This window comes from Hippoglossus hippoglossus, chromosome 18, assembly GCF_009819705.1.
Source record: "Hippoglossus hippoglossus isolate fHipHip1 chromosome 18, fHipHip1.pri, whole genome shotgun sequence".
NCBI classification, from domain to species: domain Eukaryota; kingdom Metazoa; phylum Chordata; class Actinopteri; order Pleuronectiformes; family Pleuronectidae; genus Hippoglossus; species Hippoglossus hippoglossus.
Genome location: NC_047168.1, coordinates 3288269 through 3311973, shown reverse-complemented (window position 1 = coordinate 3311973; position 23705 = coordinate 3288269). Strand labels below are relative to the sequence as shown.

The following is a 23705-nucleotide window of genomic DNA, read 5'->3' as shown; positions in this document are numbered from 1 at the left end:
ATTGTTGAATGGCTACGTTTCCCAGAGGACCTTTCATCCACTCTAAGTAGCAAATGTGTTTGACAGATGATGAGTAGAGTGAGAGTGAGTCATTTTCTCGAGGTTCACATTACAGTGTTTTAGTCAATTGTTGAGTTTAAAAATTATGACCTGTGCTGTAATTGTGATGAGTCATGTTGTAGAATTTCTGATGGACTTCTTCTTCTTCTGTTGTTCATCTCTTTGAATCAAAGGAGTCTGTGTTAAAGGAGCAATACACCAATTTAACAAATGAGGTTCGGTCATAGGGGGTTGAACTCTGCATGAGGAAACAGTTACACACACACACACACACACACACACACACACACACACACACGTCTCCAAGACTTCAAAGGACACCACAATGTCTTGGAACACACGTGCACACACGGTGAGGCCAATGGTCGTATGGTATATATACTGTAAATATGTGTTTGTGTGTGTATAATACATATATATTAGATCACAGGACAAGGTGAATATCCCTTGTACGTTTGACGGTCCTCCGCACTAGTTAAGAGGCCAGATGATGTAAGCTTAGCCGATGTTAGAGACACATCTTCAGTTGTGTACCTTAACGTCAACAGGTGTTTTTGCCTTTTAATAGTAAATACCAGAAACAATAATTTATAAAGTGTATATGTGTGTGTGGTTTGAGCTGAATCTCCGACCACAACTGCATTTCCTCTGCGATCCATCAAACAAGCTGAGTGGAAAGTTTCTCTCGCACTTCGGCCCCTTAAAAACCACAACACCCTCCCTCCTCCACACCAGCGACACCTTTTTCTTTCTTAAAAAAAAAAGATTGTTGATCTCAATAAACATAAACCCGCAACACATTTTTCTCAGAAGCCCCTAACAGCAGCTGTGCTCTTTATCTCCATCACCATCATCTCCAGACATTTACATCGAGCCGCCATGAGGGCCCTTCACGTCCTGCTGCTGTGTGTCCTGGGAGCTGCACTGCTCTCCTCAGTGCTCTGCAACAGTAAGACTTATATGTTAATATTTAAACATGTTCTGTGTCGGAGGTGTTGTTGTCTTATTGGTCGACATTTGTCTTTTCAGATGGACTGGGTCCTGATGAATGCTGCTTCGGTTTTTACCGAGGAGAACTGGCGAAAGCTAGAATCAGTTCCTATCAAGACACTGATACCAGGTGTCCGAGGAAGGCCGTCCTGTAAGTGTTGATTAATGAGTTTACATCACCATCATTATGTGTAATACACCAACGTAAATAAGTGACTTTGAATACATGTTTGATTCCACTTTAGAAGATGGAAATCTATTTGTCATTACTTTTGAATAATACATTCTAATTTAGGTCGACTGCTTATGTGCATTATACATCTGCTGCTCTGTCATTTCTGCATTTACTCCGAAATACAGTTATTTTCTTATTTCTTGAAGCTATTTAGCATCCTTTCAAAAATGTTCATAAAAAAACAATAGCAATCCTCAAGATGACATTAACATCTCCCCCTTTGTTTCAGTTTTACGACAAAGAGGTCTCGTAAAATCTGTGCGGATCCAAAGCTCCAGTGGGTTCAGAGCATCATGCAACAATTGGATGAAGAATCCTTGTAAACCAGCTGCCCGTCTGCAAATCAACAAAAACAAGAAGAAGTTACTCCTGTGTCTGTTGCTGCATCAAATCAAATTCTGTGAAACGATTTCACTGTTAATGTGCAAACCTGCCATGACTGATCCCAGCTTCTGTTTGCTCACTGTCTTTTGTGTTTGTATTATCCACAATTATCAAAAAGAATAAACATTATACATTTACAGTTGATCGTGTCAGAACTTTGTCTCGTCTCCTCTCAGATAGAAAACAAATGTGAGAAAAAATCTCAATAAATGTTGTTTATGGCTATATTATAATGCATCAAAAAGAAATGTTTCAAAGGTCTAATCCTATGTTCCTCTATGGAAGCCCATTTTTTCAAACAGAAGTTTAATTAAAGTATAGTTAATCTTGTTCTTTTTTAAACTGAGTAAACTAATAAACTATAGCCCTGGCTGTTGTTTGATGGAATACAACATGGTGCTGTGCATTGATGGCTTCTTCTCTTATTTCAGCTTCCTGTCACACGTATCAGAATCAGAATCATGTCTTAATGGCAACAAACCACGTCGATGCAACTCTTATTGTGCACTGCATTTTAAAAATCATATGAACATAAAAACTACAAAGACGTCGACATTACATAATGACACGATAAACTATGGACAGGACTAAATCACATACAGTAGAGTAACAGTGCAGCGTCTTTAAAGTGTCCATGATGGTTGTTGCAGAGAGATCAGGGGCCTTATGGCTGTGGGGAAGAAACTGCTTTTTAAACAGAGTGATTTGGTGCATAAGGATCTGCATCGCCACCTAGTGGGTTGCAGTTGAAATAGCTGGTGAGCAGGATGGGAGATGTTTTTATTTTTTTGAGCCCTTGTGATGTTGCGTTTGTTGGTACAGTGATTCAACTGATGGGACCCAGATATAATACGGCTGTGGTCCACTTCAGGCAGTGATGTGGCACTTCTGGCCTTCTTGTGGCAAAATGGATAAAACTGCCCACCAATAACAAATGTGGCCCAAATATCCCAAAACAAATGTGGGCCTTTCTTTTTAGTAAACATGCGGTGCTCTAGGTTAAAGTTTAATCTAAAGTGGCCCACGTGGTAAATGGTGAATATGGCACAAAATAAATCCGGGCCACCTTTGGAATCTTTGGTTAGCATTTTGGTATTGCTCTGTTTTACCCGTGGCTGCCCAAGTGCCATCATTCCATGTGGGGTGTGTATGTGGGTTGTGGGCAAAATCTGGGGCAGAACTATTTTCCTATGTGTTGATCCACACGCTGAATGAATTCCTTAACTCTTGAACCTCCTCGATAGGGAGAAGGGAAACTGTGGGAATAATCGTCATCAATCATGTAAGTGTTTTTTTTTTTTTTCAACTAGACTGTTTGAGTAGTTGAGACAAGTGGAAGTATGTTCTGACTCTTTATGTGTGTTGCCTCAGGTTTACCTTACATTTCTTTCCCCTTTTCTTCTCTTGGGCACGGTGGCCTGAATTTTCACTTTTCAGTAAGTGGGTTAGTTCCTTTATAAAAGGAGATCAGAAACAAATGACTTCCAAAGCACTGAATGGACTGACTCAACAGTATATGGTGGAGGTTTTATCCCCATATAACCCTGCTCACACGTTTGGACCCTCTGGCAGGGGCTGTTTAACTGTTCCAGACTCTCAGCTGAAGACGATCGGGGCCAGAGCTTTGAAATAAGAGCTCAGAGGTTTTGGAACACCTTGCCTGAGGAAATACAACAGACTGAGTCAGGAGCTTCAAAGCTGAAAATGCCCTTTAATCGTATTGCATATCCTGATTTAACCTCATTCTAGTTTTATTATTGTAATGGTTGGTCTATGACTATTTTTGTTTTACATTATTGTAGGTATTCTTACTTGTCTGTCTTTTATATGTGAAGCAGGTTGTACCTGTTTTTTGAGAAGTGCTATAAAAATAAAGATTTTATTACATAAAGATAAAATGTTGTGTTCATACATTCAGGTATGCTGAGAAAACTTGGCTGTGCTCCTTGTGTCCAGTGGGAAAGTTAGGAGGGCTCTGTTTTTTAATGTGTAATGTTCAGCCTCGTTTTCTGAATGACTCAATAACCTGAGACACCTTTCATCACCCTTCTATGTGGCGTTACTCAGCAGTACTGTGAGAGCCAAAGTTAATATTTAGCCCATGTGTGTAATTTTGTGTTTTGGCTGCAGATATTCATTTGTTGTTACATTTAGTAGGGCTGCGATACTTTCTGTTGACAGCACGTTTTACTTTATGTATTAATAAAAGACACATAACGCATCATGGACAATAGTTGCTACAAGTATATAAACATGTAATAATTGATAGTAAATTCGTCAAATACTGTACATTCATGAAAATGTCCTTATGTCTGCTTAAAACTATTTAGTCTGTGCTTTAAATGCTACATTGAGGGACTTAAAATAAATGAATCAATTGATTAAAAATGACTAAAATGTTACTCCTTTGTCTTTCCTTAGTTATTAATAAATGCTGTTTTTTTAATTCTTGTTACCTGGCTGGGTGCCTCAGGAGAATGAGGCCCTCATTTAGTTTATTCAGGAAACTGGGCAATAGATCCTTTGATATATCCTTGCACTATTTAGTTTCGCACCTCACATCGTCGTGTGTTTGTCTTGTTATACAGCAGTTTTTATGGGTGGTGATCTGAATGTGTTTTGTTGTAACTTGAAGTATTAGAAAAGAGTTTTTTTTTTGTTCAGACTGACGGCAATAGCAGAGACATGAAAATGGAGGAATGCAACAATGATGTTTCAATGATTTGAACCATCAAAATGAGTGATGACATATCAATCATCCTTCACCACAGACATAAACATGGATGATGTGTCACCACGTTTTCCCACTTTCCACAAATGAAGCCATGAACGCTGCCATCTTCCTCATTTGGAGCCAATCAGGAGTCAGTCTCAGTTTCACCTCGTCTTTATTCCAAAATCAAATACCAAACTCACACTTATCAGAAACGTGAACACTCGAACAAACATCAGTGTGATAAGAACTACCTAAATAAACAGAAAGCATCTTTAAGAACATCTTATTTTGACATGTAAATTTTCATTTGGTCCAAAAATAAGTCATGTTGTCATCTTCATTCAAGCTACTGTTAAGAGTTGATTGTAAATTAAATGGTTTATAAGTGATGGAGCCAACCGTCCGAGTTGTTCTGACGGTGAGATGGCGTTCACGTGAGTTTTTGCAGTCTGGAAGTCTCCAGCCTCATGCATCACACACAGACATGAGAGTGCTATCCATCTTCCTATCTAACTCTTTGCTAAAAAGCTACTAAATGTGAGTCTATAAATGTCAAACCATTCCTTTGATACTATCACAGTCAATCAAGTGATCATGCTCTTGTCCTGACTTGGCTTACAGATATTTTAGAGGACGTGACCTGTCCAAAACACAGAATTGGTCATTTTCTACATCGAGGCACTAAATGGGATAAAACTAGGAATTTTAAGGCCTGAAACTTGTGTGTTGGTGTTTTTCAGATCCATACTGTGTCAGCCTTTTGTTCCTTCATGTCATAAGGTGCCTGCAGGTTCTTGTTCCATCTTATCCAGCAGCTCAGATATGCGGCGCTTCAGATTCTCCAGCTGTTCCTCCAGGTGGTCACAGGCATTCACAGTGTCCTCGAAGTCCCGCAGCAGGAGCCTGTTCCCCAGTATGCCTTGGCTCTCCTTCAGCCTCTGGATGTCCCTCTGCAGACTTTTAAGTTCATTCTTGATCGTGGTCAGGACTTCTCTCTTCCTCGCTACAATGGCCTCCACCTCTGCCAGCTGCTCTCGCTTGGCCTGGACCTCCCTCTGACTCCAGAACAGCTTCTCCTTTACGTTTGACAGGACCTGATGGAGAAACAAATTGTACAATAGTGAACATATCTTATTAACTGGAAATCATATAAGCAACAACAGGAATAACTCTGACACAATCTGTACCTGTGCATTGTTCAACCTACCTCCAAGCTGCTGCGGATCCTGTTCTGAAGCCTTATCGATTCCTCATTTTGCCTTTCGACAAGTTTTTTATGCTCCAGCCTTGCAGCATGCAACTGTCCAATCAAGAGCTGCACAGGGTCCTTGCGCTGATCCTCGACCCCTCGGAGCTCTGCTTCCAGTCTGTGGATCCTCATCTTCAGCTTCATGCAAATCACCCACAGCTTGATCAGCTTGTCCTGCTTATGCTGCTCTGATGCCAGCGTTGATTCCACTTTGGTCTGAGCTGTTCGTTTACCCAGGTATTGGCTTAGCACTGTCACAGCTACATCCTGCTTCAGTGCCACAAACTCTTTCCATTCCTTCTCCACCTGAGGATGAGACAGTTTAGCCCACTGATCAGCACATAACACACATAATCAACACCTACTGGGTACCTGTCGTGGTCAAGTCAACTTTGGACAACAAGATGGTTATATGTCTATGCAGGCATACGACAATATACGCATGAAGCCATGTCTATAGAATATTTGTTTTTCATAATGTTCACTATATTTTACAAACTGAATTCCTACAAGACTTTAGTAATTCACAAGTTTGTCTTCCTAACCCATTCCTGTTCCCACAGTCCTGAAAGCATGTGTGCATGGTTCAGTATTCATGTCACATCCATCCAGCTGACTGTGTAGCAGCATGTGTAGACCCCTTGTACTCCTGTTTTCCTGCAGAGACAGGGGACCGTCTAAAGGGTTAGATTATTCTACTCTAAATGGAAATTTTTTAAAAAGAAAAAGGATCACATTATTGTTCCTTGATGCCAGCATTACCCAGTAACTTGAAGTATAGCCACAGATTTTGGTGGGTTCTCAAACTATCCCACACCGGAGATGAGGAGCGAGCTACAGAGGGTCTAATAAACTCACTTCTTTCTAACTTCGCCTGTCCATCAAACACTGTCAAACCCTGGTGTGTCTGTCCTTAGATCCCTCAAAATGTCTTTCTCTATTGGTTTGGTAGCGTTTCCTCAGTTCCTGTTTTGTTCCAGTGCTTTTTATTTCTTAGTGCTCGATTGCAGGGATGAAACGATTACTGGTTTCACGGTATACCGAGGATTCGTTGTGTGTTATAAAAACATGGTGGAGGGAGTGGCAGGCAGGTTGGGCTGTAACAGCAGGAGAACTGTTAGTAATCTCTGGCCTTAGCTAGCAAATGCTTACATTCACTGTCGCCACATTGCGTTTAACAAACGTTGATATTTTGTTCGATAAATAATGAAAATACTATCATTATTTATAGTCCTAATATATATTATGTCTATATAAAACTGTGAAATTAGTATTGTTTGTGTATCAGTAACTTTTTAACATTTATCGCACATTTTAATAATACCGCAATAATGATAACTGATAACCATGATAATTTTGGTCACTATACTATACTGTGATAGAACATTTACCCACCGCTTCAACTCTACTCAATTCACTGATTGATGATCGATTATGTGACATAATTCTGACAGTTACATCCAGTAAACTATAGCAGCCACTGCTCAACACACACTGACCAGTTATCATAGTGTCCACTTATTTTACTCCGTATATGAGTATAACAATCTAAAGTAAAATCAACATGTATATAAATATGCAGTATATTAGTTGTTGTTTTTTAAATCAGGGGCCATTAAGGGCCCCCAATTTACACAAACGGTGATATGACCAAAGTCCATGCACAATTCCTGATCGTTCTTAACAAATTGCCACATTTATTGTTAGTAAATGTCTATTTTTTTAAAACTACTGACAGGACGGGGGCAAATCAGATTTCCACTATAGAGCCAATGGCCCCCATAGCTGGGCCTCTGGATCCACCCCTACTTAGTTCATCATTTAGCTTTCAAACACTTGTGGTGTTAGGAAATCTTAAGTAACCTGACAACAAGACCAACCTTGTCTGACTTCTCCTGGGACTGTAACCTCAGCTCCTCTGCCTCCTGTTGGGCCACCTCTAAGTCAGAGGCGAGCTGCTGTTTCATGTCAGTCAGGATGTTGGACTTCCCATACTCCTGCAGTTGTCCTGAGCCAAGTGTCTCCAGCTGGACAGTGTCTCTGGACTTCTTGCTGAGGTACTTGGCCAGCTTCATCTTTAGCTGGCTGTTGTGTTTGAGGGCTTTATCTCTCTCTTCACACTGCTCCCTCCACAGAAGCTGCTCGTCCTCCTCACTGATGACGCCTTCACTTTGTGTAGGGTCGGGGCTGGCAGCAGCGATCTCCTCTTCTTCAGCCTCCTTCTCTTCCTCCTGCGCAGGACTCGTAGTCCCCTCGCTCTCCGAGGTCTCAAGGTGCAGCATGGGACGTCCATCGCCATCACTGATGTCAAACTCAACATGGGACACTGGCCGTTCACTGTCCTCATGCAGGTGTTTACTTGTTGTGAGGCTGTCGGTGGAAGGGAGTGGATCTCCGCTCTCAGAGGAGGAGGCTTCAACAGGAGCTGAAGAGTTTTCCTCTCCATGATGTGAGGCCTCCATAACTGCTGGGACCCCTTCTTTCCCATTAGTAGAAGAAGTGAGATTATTATTGTCTTCTGGGGTCTTCACCTCGTGTTCTCCATGGTCTGACTCTCTGTCCATCTTTCACTGCAGGAGAAACAACCTGTACGTGTTGTTGAATCTGTGGATGCCAGACTTTCAAATATAGGTTGTCTATTAAAAGAAAGGGAAGTAAAAGCCAGAGACGGTAAAGCCAGTGACGTTAAATCGAGTGACGTTAAAAGCCAGTGACGGTAAAAGCCGGTGAAGTTAAAGCCAGTGACTGTAAAAGACAGTGACGTAAAAAGACAGTCACGTTAAATCCAGAGACGAAAAAGCCAGTCACGTTAAATCCAGTGAAGTTAAAAGACAGTGACGTTAAAAGACGTCGACTTTAAATCCAGTGATGTTAAAGCCGGTGATGTTAAAAGCCAGTAACAACAAATGTTGCGTTTGTTGTCCTGGAGATTAGGCAGCCAATCACAGGCGCCCTGGCCCGCAGCTCATTAATATTGAGCAGCTCGCGCGGCGGGGCCCGCAGTGCGCATGCGTGGAGTTCAGCCTCCGACAACAAGAAGCAGGATCCAGGCAACATGGCCGACCTGGGCAAGAAGTACTGCGTGAACTGCCTGGCAGACGTCACCAACCTGCGGCTCCGCTGCACCGACTGCCCCGACATCGAGCTGTGCCCGGAGTGCTTCTCGGCGGGGGCGGAGATTGGGAACCACCGGAGATGGCACGGCTACCAGCAGGTCGACGGCGGCCGCTTCTCCCTCTGGGGTCCCGAGGCAGAGGGAGGATGGACCAGCAGGGAAGAGCAGTCGCTCCTCGATGCTATCGAGCAGTACGGCTTCGGAAACTGGGTACATCACTGTTTCTTAAGTTTATTACGTTTCTCCGTTTGTCTGATGTGATCGGAGAGGGACGCCATGTCGGGACATGTCGGGAGTAAAAGTTAGAGGCAATGCTGCGAGACACCGACTGTCCATCTTCTGTCCACACTGTCGTACAAGTTGGACGAGTGGACGTTAAACACGAGAGGGACAGCATCTCTGTCACTTTGAAAAGTGTTAACCTGTATTTTACAGAGTTCAACATGGCGTCAGTGACATGTCAAAGAGCAGGCGACAGACAAAACAATGTTTACAACGTCTAAGACAGGATATATGATTGTGTTAAATTGTTATACAGCACAAACCAGACTAAAGTTATCTTTTCATTTCGGCCATACAATCCCATTACCCCATTTTATTTTAGTTCATTACATTTTGACCATGGACTCTTGTGAAGCACTTTGTAACCTTGTTTAGACAAGTGCTTTCTATATAAAGTTATTATTATTATAATGCACAGAATTGGGTCCAGAGCCATAATCAAGCATTATTTATAATTAAGTGGAAGTCGCTGAGACATAGGTTGCTGTCAGACAGGCACTGAACTACGGAGATCCTCCTGGAATTCTCTGGAGGGACTGTAAGTCAGAGGGAGAGCATCCAGACTTTCTGCAGACTTTCTCTGGCCTGTCCCCTCGTATAAAGTCTGGGGGAGCTCATGTGAGAACACGGCAGGAGATCCTCTGTAGGATTCACCGGGAGCGAGTGGGGGTGTTGATGACATTTCTGACACGAGAGAGAATCAAAAATGAAAAAAACTAAACAAAAAGAAGACAAATAACATCATATTTGTGCTGTAAACAAAAGCACATGATCTCCGCAGCAGAATGTATTCATAACCTCCTGCCTCTGTCTGCTGCAGCACCCCTCACCTAGACGCTCTGCAGATAGTTGATTCTCTCTCTGACCAGAGAATCTCCTGCTGTGTTGTGCATGTGTCAAAGGCAAACTCTGCAGAAAGTCCAGACCCAATTTTCAGGACTTCCTCTGGGGGTTAGGGTTAGGTACAGGTGCAGTTTTTAACACTGAACTGCGAACTTTGCTTTTTATCTTCTACATGGTTTTCATTTAATGCTTGTATGTACACAGAGTATTCGTGTGGGTTAATGAAACTGGGGGACTGCTGTCTCTTCAAAACTCAAAGATATGCAAATTAGAAAAATATTCAAGACAGATGGGCAGAAAAACCTTGGATCTGAGAAGCAGAAATCAGATTTGCTATTTTTCTATATAAAATATTGTTTATTAGATTTAACGTAAGTTTTTTTCTTCATCAGTTGATATCAGCTCTACTCTGGTTTGTGCTCCAGCCCATAATATTAGATCACTGTTATATTTCTAACCTCCTCTATCCTTTTAAGTACCAACTTCCTCTTTTCATCTTTCAGGAGGACATGGCCGCTCATGTTGGAGCATCACGTACTCCTCAGGAAGTCATGGAACACTATGTCACCATGTACATCCACGGAAACCTGGGTAAGGCCTGCATCCCTGACAATATTCCCAACCGGGTCACCGACCACACCTGCCCCAGTGGGGGTCCCCTGTCGCCCAGCCTGACCACCCCTCTCCCCCCACTGGATATCACCCTGGCTGAGCAGCAGCAGCTGGGCTACATGCCGCTGCGGGACGATTATGAGATTGAATATGACCAGGATGCAGAGAAGCTCATTAGCGGCCTCTCTGTGAACTACGACGACGAGGATGTGGAGATTGAGATGAAACGCACCCACGTGGACATGTATGTGCGGAAGCTCAGAGAACGACAGAGACGTAAGAACATTGCCCGAGACTACAACCTGGTGCCTGTGTTCCTTGGCCGAGACAAGAAAGACAAGGAGAAGGAGAAACCAGGAGCACAGGGAGTCGTAGGCACTGCTAGTGGTGTGGGCGGGGTGGGAGCTGGCGGTGGCGCAATTGGATCAGGTTTGGCAACAGCAGCAGGATCAGGCTCCGTTCCAAGTACACCCAAAAGAAAGATCACCAAGGAAGAGAAGGACCAGCGGGTGAGGCTGCGGGGGCTGTGCCAGTTCATGGCCCATCGGGAGTTTGAAGACTTCTTTGAGAACATGCATAAAGAGCGCGGGCTGAGGGCCAAGGTGCGTGAGCTGCAGCGCTACCGTCGAAATGGCATCACCCGCCTGGAGGACTCTGCTGAGTATGAAGCCGCACGCCACAAACGGGAGAAACGCAAAGAGAACAAAAGTGTGGTCGCCTCCAAACGGGGCAGCGGAGGAGGCGGCGGGCTTGGCTCGGGGATGGGACTCGGAGGTGGAGCCGGAGGGGGAGGAGGCATTGCTGGAGGGTTAGGGGTAGGAGGCGGGATCAAAGAAGAAGGTAAGGATGGCGAGTTTGCTGCCATCGAGAATCTCACAGGCTTTGAGCTGCTGTCGGACAGAGAGAAGGTGCTGTGCAACTCTCTCAACCTCAGCCCAGCTCGCTACCTGACTGTCAAAACCATCATCATCAAAGATCACCTGCAGAAACGGCAAGGCATCCCCGCCAAGAGCCGGCTGCCCAGCTACCTGGACAAAGTCCTCAAGAAGCGCATTCTCACCTTCCTCACAGAAAGTGGCTGGATATCCCGAGACGCCTCCTAGCATACTCCTTTGGTCAGGAAGCTGATAGCTGATTGGCTAGACAAAACTACTGGGGTTCACCATTTTTTGTATTCAAAGGTGACTTTGTGAATATGTACATTGCAAAGAAGGAGGATGCTGGGAAAAACACTTATTTTCATACCAAGGCTGGGAAGAAAAATAAGCCTTTATTTTTGCATTTGGAAAGGGACGGGTTGAATATGAATCTGTGGGTTCACACTAGTTTTGTGTCGATATTGTTGTTACACGATGATATTGACACTGTTAACAAATATTATGTAGTAGTGGAGATATTGAAGTGTTATTGCAACAGCTTCATTGAAGATGCCTATGGAGACATATTTAAAATCCAATATTACATTTGCTGGAAGTGGAGCATTTCACACCTTCGTTTAAATTAATCGCCTTTGTGGTTTCTGTCAACTTTGTTTCCTGTTTCATCAGTTAAAGCTGTATTCGGTAACTTTCCCGCAATAAGTAGAGTTGTATGATACTTTTTCCCAGAAGTTGTCATTTTTTAGTCCCCTTTCTTTCCTTCTTACTGGCGACAAGGGAAGGAAAAGAAAAAGCAGATCTTCTTTGGCTGCTAGTATCAGGGCTCAACAAATGCATTAGCATGAAGCTAAAAAACCTTATCAAAGATTTATCAACTACCGGTATGAGGGGCAGGGGGGGTCATATACGTTGGCCAGTAAGAAACAAGAAGTGCCAAAGATATGTGAGGAGATAATGTGGAGGTTAGTGTTGCATTACACAGTCTGTCCATCAGCAAGCACTGTCAAATTCATTTTTTCAAACGCAAAACTTCCCACTCAGTGCAAATGGTTCCTGATAAAGTAATTAATTCAAATTATATGTTTGTATTTAAAAAGAAACAAGCATCAGCTGATGTAATATAAATTAAAAAAGCAATTACACAAATTCATTAATTATTTATTCAGATTGTATTGGTCAAATCCTGATTGGTGCAAGGTCATATTTTTCCAACTAAGCTCAGTAACAGAGAAAAACTGAAATACAGTGAAATATACAAAACTTCATGTATGATCCATTTACTACAGAAGAGCATCAGGACCAGGCGTAAGAAAAAAAAATCCATTTTGCGTTTTCATAAAAGAAGTTACATTTCAAGATTAAAGTCGAACTTTAAGAATACATCAAAGGATATGACTGCCTCTACACAACACCTTACGTGGATGAATTGGCTTAATCATTTTTCTTTTAGCCATAAGCACAGTGTGGTGATCAGTATTAGATTTGAGGTGTATGTCTGTTCAGGAGGAGAAGTTTCTCCTCCTGATGGAATGCTGGCAGCTGCCATAGGCTGTATCGACATTTCAACTTTATTTTCCACATTTTGACTTTATTCTCAAAATGCCCCCAAAAAAACAATATCTTCCTACTCATTTTTCTTTTCTTATTCCTAACCCAAGTGCTCTACTGTAATTTACTAAAGGTGAGAAGCTGATCAAAAATATATATTTGGGGCCTTTCAGCCTCAAAAATGAAACTAAAAATTTTGTCAATTTTCCTCTCCCTCTCTTTCTCTCTTCTCACAAAGATCTCCCACAAATGCTTTGACAAGGGACAGATCTGTAAACAAGGACTGGTTCAAAACAGCCCCTTTACTTACAAAGGATCACAGGAGCTCACAGGAAACATTTCAGGGCGCATTTTAATACGAGGTGTGAATAGGAGAAGTTGGAGCTGACCACTTGTGATCAGATCGCTCAGTCCTCCACAAAACTATCCATCCATCCACCAATTACTATAACAAACTTGATAGCATCAGTACAGCTCCAGCTCCCCCCGCAACCCCCAAAGGATAAGGAGTATAATGGATGGGTAGCTTTAACACGAAATGTGTATTAATCCGCCACGGGAAATAGTCGTCAAAGTTTCCTCCTCTTTGATCATTTGCCAAAACAATTATATTGCGGGGAAAGAAAAACTACAGCTGTTTTAAGAAAATGTAAATTTGCACAAATGATCAATGATTTTTAAGAAACGCTTTCGTTTTACTTGGTTTGTCTTTATCTTTTTGTTTTCTCTTTGCAGTAGAACCACACAGCTACAGTTTGTGATACACACTGAAAATTGGGTAGAACAAGCTTCATAGTGATCAGCTCCAGCACAGAGATGCATTTTACACTAGTGCAGCAGCATATTGTCCCATTGCAAACCTGTGTTTAGATGCATTAGTCGACTGTCACCAGTTGGTTGAAGAGGCCGAGCATTGTATTGTTAAAATAAGCCATAGGCTTGTTTCATTCAGGGGTCGGCTCATAGGGCCCAAAGTCCGTCTGGCTCCCAGTGTATCAGAGAGGTGATGCTAATATCCCTCCTGAAGCAACGTTAACAGCGGCGACATTGAAGTGGCAGCTGAAGCTATCTGATCCTTGTCATTCTGCATGTGCTACCAAATGTTCCAACGTGTTGTGTTTTGGTGTAAATGTCTCAAAGGCAAATATGGCGATCAGATTTTTGTTGTTCCCATTGGAGGGAATGATGTCTTTTGTATAGGTGGAGGGTGGGTGGGAGTTGCTCACTTCATGTCACCAACTGTAAATATGTTTGTAAGATAAATTGAAAAAAAAAAAAGTATAATTGCTGACCTGTGAAATGTACAGTATTTTTGTCATGGAATTTTTTTTATAGTTTTTTGTAATTAAAAAAAAAATCGGATGACAAAAGAATAATTTTCTGAGGCTTTTGGTATCGTGATGGCGTTTGGCTTTTGATCTGCCTTTGATCATGTTACCGGTCTGATACTGTTGAGCTGTGTTAGTGTCCCGTCGCCTTGTTGTCGCACACGACAAGGTTTGTATGGAGATGTATTAAAAGTGCCAATACTTTATTATACTAAATGGTCCTGTTTCATCTTCAACACGCAATAGTCGAGGACTTGTTCATCAAGCTGTAGCTGGGGACCAAGTCTGAGCATTATTTTAATGAGGTCATGTTGATCAGTGTTTTCAAGAATTATGACCATAGAAATGTCAGTTTTCAGTGAGTAGGGGAAACAGTACAAGTAGACATGACCTGTGCCAAGTAATTTAATAATTGTAAATCAGAAAAACACAAACCAACTGTGTTTTTGCTTGTTATTAGATTATCCATCTTCCCTTACCAAGCTTATTGGTTCCTACTGTGGACCCGGTCACACGTACACAAATATGTGGTAAACCTTCTCCCGGTTAACCTCCATTTAGCGAGGGAGTGATTGCACATTTGCTTCCTGTGGCGCAGCAAATTTGCCGTGTGGCTTCGGTGGTGAACTTTGACCTGCAACATTTGCCTGTTTTTATAGAGCTTCACTCAAACAGGGGAGAAGTGCTTTTGTTGGACTGTTTTCAGCTGTGGAATAATTCACATTTAATGCCAATCATTGGTCTTTTTAATTTGGCAAAAACAGCTCTGTGTTACACTGGAATAAGATATCAGGCTTTGGATAAGAGCTAATTGATAAAATCACTTAATTAATTTGAGGCTTTTCATGGAATTTGTAGTTGATGTGCAGTTATCAACACACATTATTTAATGCTGAGTAAAACGAGTCCACTGTCATGTCTAATAATTCTACTAATGGCAGGTAGAGGTTCATTGTTTTACTTAAGGACACAATGAATATGATCAAGTGGTTTTAATGTTTAATTTATTTGAAGATAAAATGTGTAAAAGGAAAGTCTTTCAGTTTATTCTGATACTGTGACATTCTGGACAAAGGTCCAAATACATCATTAGGTTGGTTTATAGATACATGACTGTTTCATTACTGCCCAACAAGACACAGGGACATTACTGTGACTGAGGCTGGCTTACCGGAGCCTGATCACATCCAAATGAACCAGAGATGTCTTGCATGTAAAGGCTGAGGAAGGCCTGCCTCAGTACACAGTAAAACTTCAACCTTTCTTCACATCCTCAAGTAAAGTTTCTCATTTTATTCACACAATTAATTCAAAAACAACAGTCCGGAATGATCCCAGCAGTTCAGACTCAGCACTCGCTTTGTGGATGTATTTTCACCATCTGTCACCCCAAAAATCTTCAAATTCAAGGGGTTCATGATAATTTTACTTTTAATCTTCCAGTTAAGATTTGTGGTGATAGGAGACACAAAAGCCTTTGTCTGTGACCGGGTTCATAACTTTAATGATCTCTGACGGTAACTGCCTGAAATGACACATGACTAACTGACATTTTACTGTAAAAACTGTCCCGTGCTTGACAAAGTGTTAACAGATGATTTTTGTCCAGATACAAAGGTTCGGTTCAGCTGGATTCCCGTCTCTCCGAGGCACCTTAGGGTGGAGGGGGAGTGAGGACAGGTCATGGGAAAAGGGAGGCGGTGCGCCTTCGCCAGTCTACTGTACCTCAGGTCATCCGTCGCCCAGGCAACAAAACAAATCCCACTTTGTCACAGTTCCCTCAGAATTTCTATGGGGCTTTGGCCACACCCACCAACGCTGGCCTGAGGGTGCGGCCGTGAATCTTGTAGCCCACTTTGGTCACTAAGGCGACGGTGCCCGGCTCCTTGCCCTCGACAGGGGCGTGGAAGAGGGCCTCGTGCTCGTAGGGGTCGAACTTCTGGCCCTCGGGGTTGAGCTTGACCAGGCCGTGCTTGGTGAACACTTTCTGGATCTGGGACTCGGTCATCACCAGGCCATCGTACAGGTTCTTCAGGTGAGGGTTCTGGCTCGTCACCTCCTCCTTGGGCACGCTCTCTGTGGCCTTCTCCAAGATGTCGGCCACTTCCAGCAGGTCCTTGCAGAAGCCCTGGATCCCTGGTGATTGAAGGAAAACATTACTCAGCAGTGCAGATACAAGTTGTGTGTCACTAAGACACAATGAAGTAATGCTAAATGTTGACATCTAGTGGTTGGACTACATGGATGCAGCTGCAATAGAATCTTGTGTATAAAGATAGGATCCATCGCTGCAGGAGTTTGTTATTGTGGAAATCTTGGGGTAATCGAAGAATTTACCGTATAATTTCGCGTCCTCTATCATCTTCTGACTCCGTGTCCTGAGGTTCTCCGTGTCAGCTAAGGCCCGCTTGTACTTATCCTGGAAAGCATTTGCAGAAACGCAAGTCAAGGTTAAAAAATCAGCTCTCAGGACCAGAGGCCAAACTTTCTCGTCTCCGTTTCAGACTTACTGTCATTTCCTTGAGCTGCTCCTCCAGCAGGGACTTCTCCTCCGTCAAGGCCTTCTCTGCTGCACCCTGGTCCGGCTTCTCGGCTGCCTCCTCCTCCGACCCGGGGCCACTCTTCTGCTGGGTGGCCGCACATAAATATCGTGGGGACCCTCTGTTGTGAAAAGGTCACACAATAGGTCGTTAGTCTAGGGCTGTTGGCAGCCACCTCACCTAACCAGGCTCTGCACCAATAATCGACAGCGTAATCTCTGATGTAAGTGTCCAGGATTAAAAGTTTGTTAGCCAAGTATCTCTGCATGGTGCCATTTCAGCTTCTATATTATGATACTGGGCAACATCTACAGTATCTAGAATCTCTGCATGGTTATCGTTACGTTGCAGCTGATTTATGATGTGTTGTGGATGAAGATGTTGTATTTCCTAGAGGAAAAATGGTCGACTGAATGAAAATTAAACTATTTAAACAGCAGATTATCTTAAATCGCAAAGAATTCCAGCTTTTATAATGTGAATATTCTGTTTTCTGGCATTTTACAAACAGTTCTAGGAGAACGTAATGGGAATATCCCTCAATCGTGATTCAAAATTGTTCCAATTTTCATGAATTAAAATACAAGGTAGAATTCTATGACATCTCCTTCAACATGCTGTATCTGATCAACTGCATTTAATATAACCACGTGCATTGAGATAACTAATACATATTGTATACAGCATCTCAACCCCGCTGAACACCTGAGAGATTCTACATACTGTCTGTGCTGTGCATGTTATTTAACCTCTGCTAGTTGATGGGATCAGACAACTAGTAAGAATGTTATGCAACTAGCCTGAATGTCATTCAATAGTCAATGTACCCTTGTGATCATCGTACTTAGCACAGTAGCACACTTCCAGTCACACTTTGTTCACTTTAACTCTTATGACACTTCAGGCAAGAGGAAGAGATTAAAAAGACGAACCATGTCGCCTTATGTCATCATCATCCACCGGTTCTCGCAGTGACATGCTAACAGCTAGCATACACTACCCTGCTGTATCTGAGCCATGTCCAACACACACTTACACACACTTACACACACTTACACACACGTCTCTGTGGTGGGTCTAAGTGTGTGTTTGTCCGCATTAAGGACCACGGTCCGTTAGGGAAGCTAACGCTGCTAGCTGGGTACAGCCAGGACACAACAGGACTTTAGCACCGCCCCGCCGGAGTTAACTCGCCGTTTCTGTATATGTGAACACATAAACAAACGCCATTTACCGTATCAACGCGGGCGAGGCTACTAGAGAGTAGCTCTGTCTCACAGCTCGAACACACCAGCTCGCCATTTCCCCAGCAGCAGCAGCAGCAGGTAAAACCTCCTTCTAACACACGTTGATGCGACTACCTACCGCGCTGGCAGCAGCGTGCGGCTTGAGCCAATAGGAAGTGAGAGCGCACGACACCGCTCACAGCCGACCAATCAGATTCAGAGAAGAGCCTGACGCGGGTGGTAGTTCGGTTGAGTTGAAGTTAAAGGTGAAAGAGACATGTGACCAAGGACAACTTCAAAAAACGTTATCAAACAGAAGGTTACTCATCCTCTGGTTGTTGAACTCAGACAGTGGATCAGTTATATTATGTTATAGAGTTTTGTTTCTTGGTTTGTAGTTTATCTATCTATCTATCCATCCATTATAATTCAAATATGTCATAATTGTAATCATTCTATGATTTTAAAGTTTAAGTGTTTGACCTCATGTATAAATAATTAAAACAATAGAATTAACTTATGATCAAAAACAAACAGGTGACATAGACTACACAGAAAACACAGAACCCCAAAGAAAACATTGATTTCTTCTGTGATTTCCAACACATTTCACTGATACATCGCTGCAGCAGTGTATGTGGAAAACATGTGACCTGTAAACCATGGGGATCCGTCATGTTTCAATATTACAGGTGTATGTATAGCTGTTTGTGATGTAACAAGTCAGTAACCTACAGAGCAGCGGTAAGACATGGATGCTGTGTTTCTTCCTGCTGGCAGCTGCTGTCATCCTCGTGTACGTGTCAAAACCTAACTGGGACCAAGAGAGATGTTGCAGTGTTTCCCACAGGTTGAGGCTACACTTTTCAGATGTTGGTGTTGCCAGTGTGATGGAGCTTCAGCTGTTCTTGAATGCACCTGTCCCCACCCCCTACCAACTGGCGGGCCTTTCACCTGGAAGCACTTGGCAGGAAATCACACACACATGCTCAAACATACAGGAGAATGGTGGGGAGAGAAGCCACCACAGGTATATATTGCTATGTTTTAACCTTGTGTTTTACATATTTCGTTTTTATGGAATTGACATATTTATTTTCTTCTGCCTCAGGAGAATCCGCTTTGATCGGGTGTCCATTAAGACACAAAAAGGTACTTTAGCTTACTGTTTGTAATCGCATTGTTTTACTGAAGTTTGCTGTAATCATGTGGGCAGATTAGTACTAGACTGGTGCTAGTAAGGAAATAAGGTAAAACAGAAAAGATCATTTGCAATTAATAGTTTGAATTTGTATCATCAGTTTTGATTACAATATTATTTTGTCTTACTATTTTAGGAAATGGACCACTGCTATTTTTTTCCCATCGTTTCTTTTACTGGCCCCCTCCCTCCATCTCCCCTTCTTCCAGCATGATGCTGATTGCACATCCACACTTTGTTAACTTGTTAAGCTGTGATTGCTGTGTGTGTGTTTGGGGGAGTTTGTACACTATTTTACTACTTTGACCTCCCTTCACCATGTCCCGTTTGTGATGGAAGTTTTCTAGAAGCTGGTGAAAGGAGAACTCGGGTCACCTTGCGTCACCCGTCCCAACAGCGCATCCACGAAAGCATGCATACCTAACCTTTACGTCTAGCCACTGATGTAATACGCAAAATAATTGGAGTTGCTTCCTCTCTGTCTGGGTCATCTGAATTAGATATGAAAGTCCCTGAGCGTAGATATTACAATGTACTGCTAGTTGGCCCTTTATCTATAACCTGAACTTGTTTACTGCTTGGAGAGAGAAGGGAGTATCTGTGGAATGAGTGGGGCTGTGCTCACCTCGTGGTGAACAGGTTTACTGTTCACTTTTTAAATTGGTCTTATATCTTTTTCTTTTCTTTTATTTTAAGAGTTAAAATTTCAGATGTCTTATTTCCAAGCACACTCGGTTACACTCTCACATTACACGTCACAAGGGCACTATAGCTTTTGGGGGCAGTGACTTGTGCACTGTGTTTTGCCTGTTCAGTGTCTATATTTAAAAAAATATTTTTGTTTCCTGTTGGAAGTTGGCAGTCAAACCAGTGGACTGTGTTGTAAAGACAAGTTCGCCTTCACTGTGTGAGTGAGAGAAGCTGCTGAGTAAGGTTTTACTGTTGATCATTTGCTGCCACAGCAGTAGGAGTATTGGGATTATTTGTTTTCTGAACTGAGTTGGAGTAGCAGACATTGGAATTGAGCTCTGAACTTGATTGAAGAATTAAACACATATCTTGCAAACCATTCATCTTGCAGCTTCACACATGGGATGTTTCTTATAAATGGCCTGAGGAGGCTCAGGGTTGAATCTGGTGTGATTTGGCCTCACGTGGGCAGTCTGCCTTTAACATGTTTTCTTCTATGCCCTCAGATAAACTACATGAACCGCGGGTCGAAATCGCCACCAGATGATTTTCATACTTTTGATTCTTTACTATTGCACCATATCGGACTGATGTAGACATTCACGGGAGTCCCAGGTGCTGATCTCCATCATGACAACATAAAAAAAAAATCACTTTGTCTTTGGCAGTTCGTCCACAAAGTAAAAGCATATGTTATTTGTTTTGCTGGAGCATTGACACGGGACAGGAGAACACAACGTTCCAAACAGGCAGGTTTAGAACGAGGCACTGCACTTATTTTCATTACTGTCAATACTGTGATTTGAGGCAGTGGTGTTTCACTTCATTTTGATTTGATTTGATTCGAAGATCTTTTTTTTTACTCTGTCTGGTTCTCGTCATCAAATCAGCTCCACCGTGGATGAGACCAAATCTTTCATCAGTTTTTTTTTTCCTGTCACACACACACACACACACACACACATGCACACACTCCAATCTTCTTTTCATTTCCTGTCTCTCTCTCTCGTCCTTTCAGTGCAAATCTGACAAGGCGGAGCTAATTGATAGGCACGCCATTTCTCTGCGCTCCCTGCGACTCCACCTGCTCACACGGGGTGGACGAAGAGGGAAATTTGCCAGAGGGGACAAGAGGGACAAGTTGGCTCTTCCACATTAGGAGGAGACTTGTTTTCCTGAGGTGAGGCACGGATCGGTCTTGTCTCTGCTTTGATGAGGCCTCTCAGGGTCGGACTTTCATGTCTGTCAGTAATGAACCCCCTTAACAGACCCTTGATTTGCGATTTACGAGGAAGTGACTCGGGCAACACGGTCACGAAAGCTTTCACAGCAGCTCTGCTTCAGACCAGCACCATTTGCGGAGGCTTTAACTGTGTTTGTCAAGTCAACACGAGGACAGTCTGGCCTCTTCTGCTCAAGTCTCGAACATTCTCTTTGTTACTATTGTCAGTTTTTGCAATCAAGCCCATTTCATGGTTTCTGGAAATGCAACAGTAAAACACCAGCACACCTTTCATGTCACAATCGTATTACCTCCGCCAATGAGTCTCAGATTTCATCGGCATTCGTTTGTCTATTAATAAACAGGATTATGCAAAGACTGCTGTGCAGGTTATTATTAAACAGGGTGGAATGATGTGGAATGTGGGTCAAAAAGGAACCCATTACATTTTGGTGTGGATTTGGATCAGGAGGCAGATCCAGGAACATCTATTTCAAACATTGACATTTGACCTAATTCTGACTGGGGCATCATTTTAAAGGTTCAGTGTTCAAGATTTAGGTGAAAGTGCTCAATTGGCAGAAATGTGTATGAAATAATCCTAGTGATGTTTTCACTAGTGTGTTTCATCTAAATTGTACAAATTCCTTTACCTTAGAATGGGCCCTTTATATTTACATCAGGAGCGGGTCCTTTCTACGGAGGCCGCCATGTTTTTTTACAGTCGTCCAAACTAAACTCCTTTTGAGGTTTTATGACAACTGAAGGCTGCCACAGGTTCTCTTTCATGTTTGGAGGGTGAGGTGAGGGGTATTCAGCTGCAGCATGCAACTTCACCACTAGATGTCACTAAAATTCTACACACTGTACCTTTTAGTTATGGTGTCTACATGAGTTGCTAATATAATATAATATTCCATTCATATTCCTGTTAACCTGTTACAGAGAATAGATTATGACTCATAACATTAAATCCACCATGACAATACTTAAATCGTTGAAAATGTGAAATTCTGAAAGTATGTTTTCTTTCTCATTTTGCAAAAGCTAAAACTCTTATTTCCATCTTTGTTACACCCAAGGCCTGAATTAGAGCCATATGTCAAAACTCCAACAGGATGTTATACTTTGATTAAGATATGCTACTTGGGTCAGAATACTCCACATTCAATTGTTGCTTATTCGTACTATGATCTTATTTAGGTTAAGGTAATCACAAAATCCTGTTTACATGACAGTGTCTTATTCAGATTATTTTCTTAATCTGGTTAATATCAGAATGTTGTAGCCCCTGTAAACGTAGTCACTGAATGGGACATTTGCTTTACGGCTCTAAAAGTGATGTTCAGTACAAAGCTTTGGAGTTTATCCATCAGTGACGCAGCTTTCAATCATATCACATGATCATCCTCAGTTGATGCTCAGTTGTCGTGGCAATACGGATGTTGAAATTTCTGTATCATCACTTTGAGGACCTCTTGTCCACCATGGCTTAAACGTTGAGTTTGTAAACTCTTGTTTGACCTTCAAATAGTTGCTCCTCGCTGAAGTTCCTGTTATTATTTAAAGTTAACTTCATGTTGTATACTTGGTCCAGCTGCTATATGGACTAGTGCAGTGTCAATTCCAAACCTGCATGTTCTGTCCTCTCGTCCTGTGTTAATGCTCTGGAGCTGCTTCAGAATTATTCCATGTCATTAGTGAGTCCTCCTCAAACAGCCCCTACTGGCTGCTACAGAGCACTGGTCGCCTGTTTATTCATTTATTAAATTTTGAACGCCTCACTTGTCCAAATCTCACCAAATTCGGCACTGCACTTTCTTTGGCAATTTACAATGCGCATGCCTAGTGTGAAGCCAATGAGATGAATGGTTCCCGAGATATGCCTTCCACATACAGACATACATTGATTACAGTTGTTTGTGTTTATTTTCTATATTCACGTCGCTCAGTAGAATTAAAAGGTTTAATCTGCGAAAATAGTGCTTTGAGAGGTCTAACCCCCATGTCTGCCATGTGATACCGTCCTTTCTTTCTGTTGAGCTGCTCTCCCATCTCTTCCTCCTCTGCAAAGTTTGACTGGGAGCACATGATGAGTGCGTTTGTCGGCTGTCTATCTGGGTTAAGGATTTGGTCCTTATGAATAGTCATTGTGAGCACTCCGCCTCGGGGACGGAGCGGCAGACAGAGCTCTCTGTTTGTTTACCAAAAGAAGCTGGAACAACTTGCCTCTAAACCCAATGTCATATAAAAGCAGGAGGGGGGAGGAGGGGGAGGGGGGATGATGGAAGGCAGACGCAAATGAGTGAGGGGCGCACAGTACAGACACCATGCAGCGACGAGCGATAACACCACGGCATGAAGGAAAATAAACCTCACATCAAAGCCCACTTGGAATGGAAGACAGAGCAGGAGTGGGTGGTTGGATACAGATAGTTTGAAAGTTTTTTTTTTTTTTTTACGAGAAGACAACATATTCAAGGTTGTTCAATTATTCATGTTCGGGGATGCTCTCTGAGCCCTTTCACTTCTCATCCGACAAGACTAACAAGACCTTCACAGTGTTACCAAGGGGATGTTTGTTTA

General features: G+C 42.6%; 4 protein-coding genes and 1 long non-coding RNA gene across 5 annotated transcripts in view; 3 read left to right on the top strand and 2 right to left on the bottom strand.

Annotated features, from left to right (window-relative positions):
* The first annotated feature begins 889 nt into the window (after positions 1 to 889).
* Positions 890 to 1805, top strand: LOC117779262 (eotaxin-like). The gene is made up of 3 exons (XM_034615300.1): positions 890 to 1009; positions 1090 to 1201; positions 1515 to 1805. The coding sequence occupies exons 1-3, from the start codon at positions 940 to 942 to the stop codon at positions 1606 to 1608; spliced, it is 276 nt and encodes a 91-aa protein (XP_034471191.1). The 5' UTR covers positions 890 to 939; the 3' UTR covers positions 1609 to 1805.
* A 3049-nt stretch (positions 1806 to 4854) lies between these two features.
* On the bottom strand, positions 4855 to 8882 carry ccdc96 (coiled-coil domain containing 96). Its single transcript, XM_034615291.1, has 4 exons — positions 8744 to 8882; positions 7515 to 8204; positions 5593 to 5940; positions 4855 to 5479 (listed from the first exon to the last, which is right to left on the bottom strand). Exons 2-4 carry the CDS (start codon positions 8196 to 8198, stop codon positions 5159 to 5161), a joined length of 1353 nt encoding a protein of 450 aa, XP_034471182.1. The 5' UTR covers positions 8199 to 8204; positions 8744 to 8882; the 3' UTR covers positions 4855 to 5158.
* On the top strand, positions 8448 to 13515 carry tada2b (transcriptional adaptor 2B). The gene is made up of 2 exons (XM_034615290.1): positions 8448 to 8959; positions 10378 to 13515. The coding sequence occupies exons 1-2, from the start codon at positions 8690 to 8692 to the stop codon at positions 11587 to 11589; spliced, it is 1482 nt and encodes a 493-aa protein (XP_034471181.1). The 5' UTR covers positions 8448 to 8689; the 3' UTR covers positions 11590 to 13515.
* A 1711-nt stretch (positions 13516 to 15226) lies between these two features.
* grpel1 (GrpE-like 1, mitochondrial) lies at positions 15227 to 18160 on the bottom strand. The gene is made up of 4 exons (XM_034615292.1): positions 18015 to 18160; positions 16751 to 16901; positions 16578 to 16659; positions 15227 to 16376 (listed from the first exon to the last, which is right to left on the bottom strand). The coding sequence occupies exons 1-4, from the start codon at positions 18080 to 18082 to the stop codon at positions 16030 to 16032; spliced, it is 648 nt and encodes a 215-aa protein (XP_034471183.1). The 5' UTR covers positions 18083 to 18160; the 3' UTR covers positions 15227 to 16029.
* Positions 18161 to 20262: 2102 nt separating this feature from the next.
* LOC117779209 overlaps positions 20263 to 23705 on the top strand; it is a 315610-nt gene continuing 312167 nt past the window's right edge. Inside the window, exon 1 of the long non-coding RNA XR_004616951.1 lies at positions 20263 to 21077. This is a non-coding gene — a long non-coding RNA (uncharacterized LOC117779209). The remainder of the gene's footprint in view (positions 21078 to 23705) is intronic.

What these genes read in the sequence shown, in the direction of transcription:
- LOC117779262 (XM_034615300.1), top strand. Translation starts at nt 940, where the DNA reads ATGAGGGCCCTTCACGTCCTGCTGCTGTGTGTCCTGGGAGCTGCACTG. An exon ending in CTCCTCAGTGCTCTGCAACA is followed by an intron (nt 1,010 to 1,089) that starts GTAAGACTTATA and finishes TTGTCTTTTCAG; the next exon opens with ATGGACTGGGTCCTGATGAA. An exon ending in TGTCCGAGGAAGGCCGTCCT is followed by an intron (nt 1,202 to 1,514) that starts GTAAGTGTTGAT and finishes CCTTTGTTTCAG; the next exon opens with TTTTACGACAAAGAGGTCTC.
- ccdc96 (XM_034615291.1), bottom strand. Translation starts at nt 8,198, where the DNA reads ATGGACAGAGAGTCAGACCATGGAGAACACGAGGTGAAGACCCCAGAA. An exon ending in CCCAGGAGAAGTCAGACAAG is followed by an intron (nt 5,941 to 7,514) that starts GTTGGTCTTGTT and finishes TCTCATCCTCAG; the next exon opens with GTGGAGAAGGAATGGAAAGA. An exon ending in GGATCCGCAGCAGCTTGGAG is followed by an intron (nt 5,480 to 5,592) that starts GTAGGTTGAACA and finishes TTTCTCCATCAG; the next exon opens with GTCCTGTCAAACGTAAAGGA.
- tada2b (XM_034615290.1), top strand. Translation starts at nt 8,690, where the DNA reads ATGGCCGACCTGGGCAAGAAGTACTGCGTGAACTGCCTGGCAGACGTC. An exon ending in AGTACGGCTTCGGAAACTGG is followed by an intron (nt 8,960 to 10,377) that starts GTACATCACTGT and finishes TTCATCTTTCAG; the next exon opens with GAGGACATGGCCGCTCATGT.
- grpel1 (XM_034615292.1), bottom strand. Translation starts at nt 18,082, where the DNA reads ATGGCGAGCTGGTGTGTTCGAGCTGTGAGACAGAGCTACTCTCTAGTA. An exon ending in AGCAGCTCAAGGAAATGACA is followed by an intron (nt 16,660 to 16,750) that starts GTAAGTCTGAAA and finishes AATGCTTTCCAG; the next exon opens with GATAAGTACAAGCGGGCCTT. An exon ending in AGAGGACGCGAAATTATACG is followed by an intron (nt 16,377 to 16,577) that starts GTAAATTCTTCG and finishes TTCAATCACCAG; the next exon opens with GGATCCAGGGCTTCTGCAAG.